This window comes from Trichechus manatus, unplaced genomic scaffold (assembly GCF_000243295.1).
Source record: "Trichechus manatus latirostris isolate Lorelei unplaced genomic scaffold, TriManLat1.0 scaffold00088, whole genome shotgun sequence".
Classification (NCBI taxonomy): Eukaryota; Metazoa; Chordata; class Mammalia; order Sirenia; family Trichechidae; genus Trichechus; species Trichechus manatus.
In genome coordinates this window covers 3,844,399-3,847,426 of record NW_004444024.1, presented here as the reverse complement: position 1 = coordinate 3,847,426, position 3,028 = coordinate 3,844,399, and the positions used below count along the sequence as shown (strand labels likewise).

General features: G+C 37.0%; 1 protein-coding gene across 1 annotated transcript in view; it reads left to right on the top strand.

The window, feature by feature from the left end:
* Nucleotides 1–3,028, top strand: part of C2CD3 (C2 domain containing 3 centriole elongation regulator) — a 192,575-nt gene that overhangs the window by 7,737 nt on the left and 181,810 nt on the right. The window contains exon 3 of the mRNA XM_004381960.3: nucleotides 1,411–1,568. Within this exon, the coding sequence (XP_004382017.1) occupies nucleotides 1,411–1,568 (158 nt within the window). The remainder of the gene's footprint in view (nucleotides 1–1,410; nucleotides 1,569–3,028) is intronic.

Below are 3,028 nucleotides of genomic sequence, written 5' to 3'. Positions count from 1 at the left end.
CCCCCCCCGCCCCCATTAAATAGGATTCACTTAGTAGAAATCTGAAAGGAATGGGAATGGGAGGAGTGCTAGACAATAGAGATTTGAATTCCACAGCAAAAAGTGAAGGCTAGAGGTCACAAGCCAGTTAGGTATCAGACTTTTTCTGCCTAGAAGCAGCATGGTATAGTGGACCTTATAGTCAGATAGAACTGAGTTTTAACCTACTTTTGTCACTTTAAAGATGAGTGTCTTTAGGAATATTGTATGACTTCTCTCTCACCTTCAGTTTTATCCCAAAATGGGGATAGTAACACCTGTATCATAGAGTTGTTAAGAAAATTAATGAGACTAGGAAAGCCTGACTCTTAGTAAATAGTCACAAATGTTGGTACATTTTTCTTATTCTACATGTCTACATCATTTTATAGTCTACAAATCACTTTACATCTATTAGCACATGTGATTTTCTGGTAACTCTGAATAGCTAAGACAGGGACTGTGATATGTTAAGTAATTTGCCTTAAGTCGTATAACAATTAAGCAACTATGTGCAAGGACTTTGTGCTATGTGGTTACTTGCAGTACCCCTATTCCTCACACAGCAACCATGTAGGCATTATGATGCCTATTTTATAGGCGGTGTGACTTACACAGAAGTAGCCTGTGAATATTGGTGCCAGGACACAATCACAGGTCTTCTAATTTCAAGTCCTATGCTCTTTTCACTGCAGTATTAAATAAATGGTTTGAAAAATGAACTACTTTCTCAACTTTGTTAAAAAAAACATTCAGAAGTCATACTGTCCTAAAATGATCTTAGAGTCTGTATGCGTATATTACATTTCTCCTGCTGTGAGTTATGGCCATAAAGGCATTAGATCTTAATGACTAATTAAAGAATACAATTAAGGAGCTTATTTCCACTCCTCCAGTTCCAAGGCCCCTGGCAACCAGGGGAATCTGATCTCAGTGCCCCAGATATAACCCAGGAGTAAGCAATTAGATACTCCTGGGAGGCAGAGACCAGCCCTCGCAGCTGTGCAAGAGCCCCCTTTCTCCAAAACTAGAAATGGTAAGAATGAAAGAACTGAGATTTGTTGCTTTTATATTTAAAAACCAAAGCCTAAGTTCTTGGCAAATAAATTTAACAATACTCTTTTAAATGCATTTTCCTTGCTTGGTATGCTATATATTTTTATTCAGTGTAATTTTGTTTTGCCCTCGTAAGGTATTTGTCCTTGTTTTCTAAAACTTTATTGTTCTTTTGACCTTGGGTTCACCCTCCACCCCCACAGTGGTATGGTAACTGCCTGGTTTATATGAAAATAAATTTTTTTTTTTTTAAAGTTAAAAAGTTTTCTAATGGGTTCTCGGTCGAGTTGGAAAAAAGGAAAAATATCTGAGTAAGTTGTACTTGTTTCTGATTAGATATGGCTGTGCTGGTGCTGGATGTAATCACCAAACTTGATCATCTTCCAATTGGTAGAGTTCAGATCAGTGGACTAGCCCAGCTTTCTCCAACGCATCAAATCAATGGATTTTTTACCATTGTCTCACCAACATTTAAGAAACTTGGAGAACTCCAGGTAAAAATATTTTAATTCTTTGCTCTATAGAGTAAAACTTTTTGATCAGAAATAGTTTAGTATGTTTGTAGAAAGCTTATGTACATGACTCCTGTATATCACGCTAATTCCCACCCGATGCCTTTGTTCATGTATTTATTTAGAAACTATAACCTATCTTTGTTCCCCCCTTATCCAAATTCTCTTAAGTTCTAGTCCTTCTCAGCTCTTACTGCACTCATTCTTCTCTGCACTCTTTATTAAATTTGCAATACCATTAATTACATAATCATTGTTCTAATTTTAATCCTACATATCCTCCAAAATTGTTTATTAGTTTTCTCCCTTTAATTAGTCTATAGATTCCCTGGGAGGCAGGACTGTGGTTTCTCTTTTCTTTGCTTTTCCCACAGCTCCTAACCAGGGCTTCAAACGAGTTTGTTCAGTTTAGTCTCCTGCTGAGAATTTGCCTTTCCACCCCAGATATACTGAATCAGAATCTATGGTTTTAAACAAGATTCCCAGGTGATTCTTATGTAGATGTAAGAATGTGCTCATAAGAATCACCTGGGGTTTTTGCTGAACTAGATTCTCAGCAGGGGGTCAAACCAAACGAACTGTCTGAAGCCCTGCTCCTAACATAATGCCAACCAATAAATGCTTGTTTGACTCATGTAAGTGGTGTCTTTGATGTGTTCATTCATTGATTCAGCTTACAATTTTTGATACACTGTTGTGTGCCAGTAATTTAGGATACAGATATAAAAGAGATGGTCTTTATATTTAGTTTTCTGAAGTCATGTAGGAGGAAGTAGAAAAGTAACACATAGAACACAGTATAAGATATAGTATTTTTTAGGTATGCACAGGATGCTGAAGGAGAACACAGAGGGATCTTTTTCCTGAGAAGGGCTCTTCAGGGAGAGACTTAGAGAATTCTGAATAGTCAAATCCATTAGAGATTGGGGGTGCGGTGGGGGGAGAGGGGTTAATACCTTGTCAAATATATTCTGTAATTGATACAGAAAATGAAACAGGTATATAAGATAATAGTCCAAAAAAGATGAACAAAGAAATATAGAAAAGCAAGACAGATTGTTTCTTGCCGAATAAATTTCCCAAAGATATAGTCACCAAAGAATGAGTAAATTGAGTCACATACAGTTCCTTGTGAATGCACTTGCAGATGACTAATCAAATTATTTTCATGGGTTGTAGTGTCAATTAAAATAAGCCGTGTGTATGTTTGATCTGGTGTGAGTCAGAATCTACTGAACAGCAACAAGTTTGGGTTTTTTTTGGTTGTATCTGATCAGTCTCTACCGGTGATCTGAGGCAGGGTTTCTCCTTGGACAGCATGAACCAGGAGACTTCTTTTAACTCAAACTCAAAAAGTATTTCTTTAAAACCACACCCAGCACTAAGCTGCTTAATAGCCATGCAAATCCATTGTCAACAATGTCTTCAAAAACCACAAACTA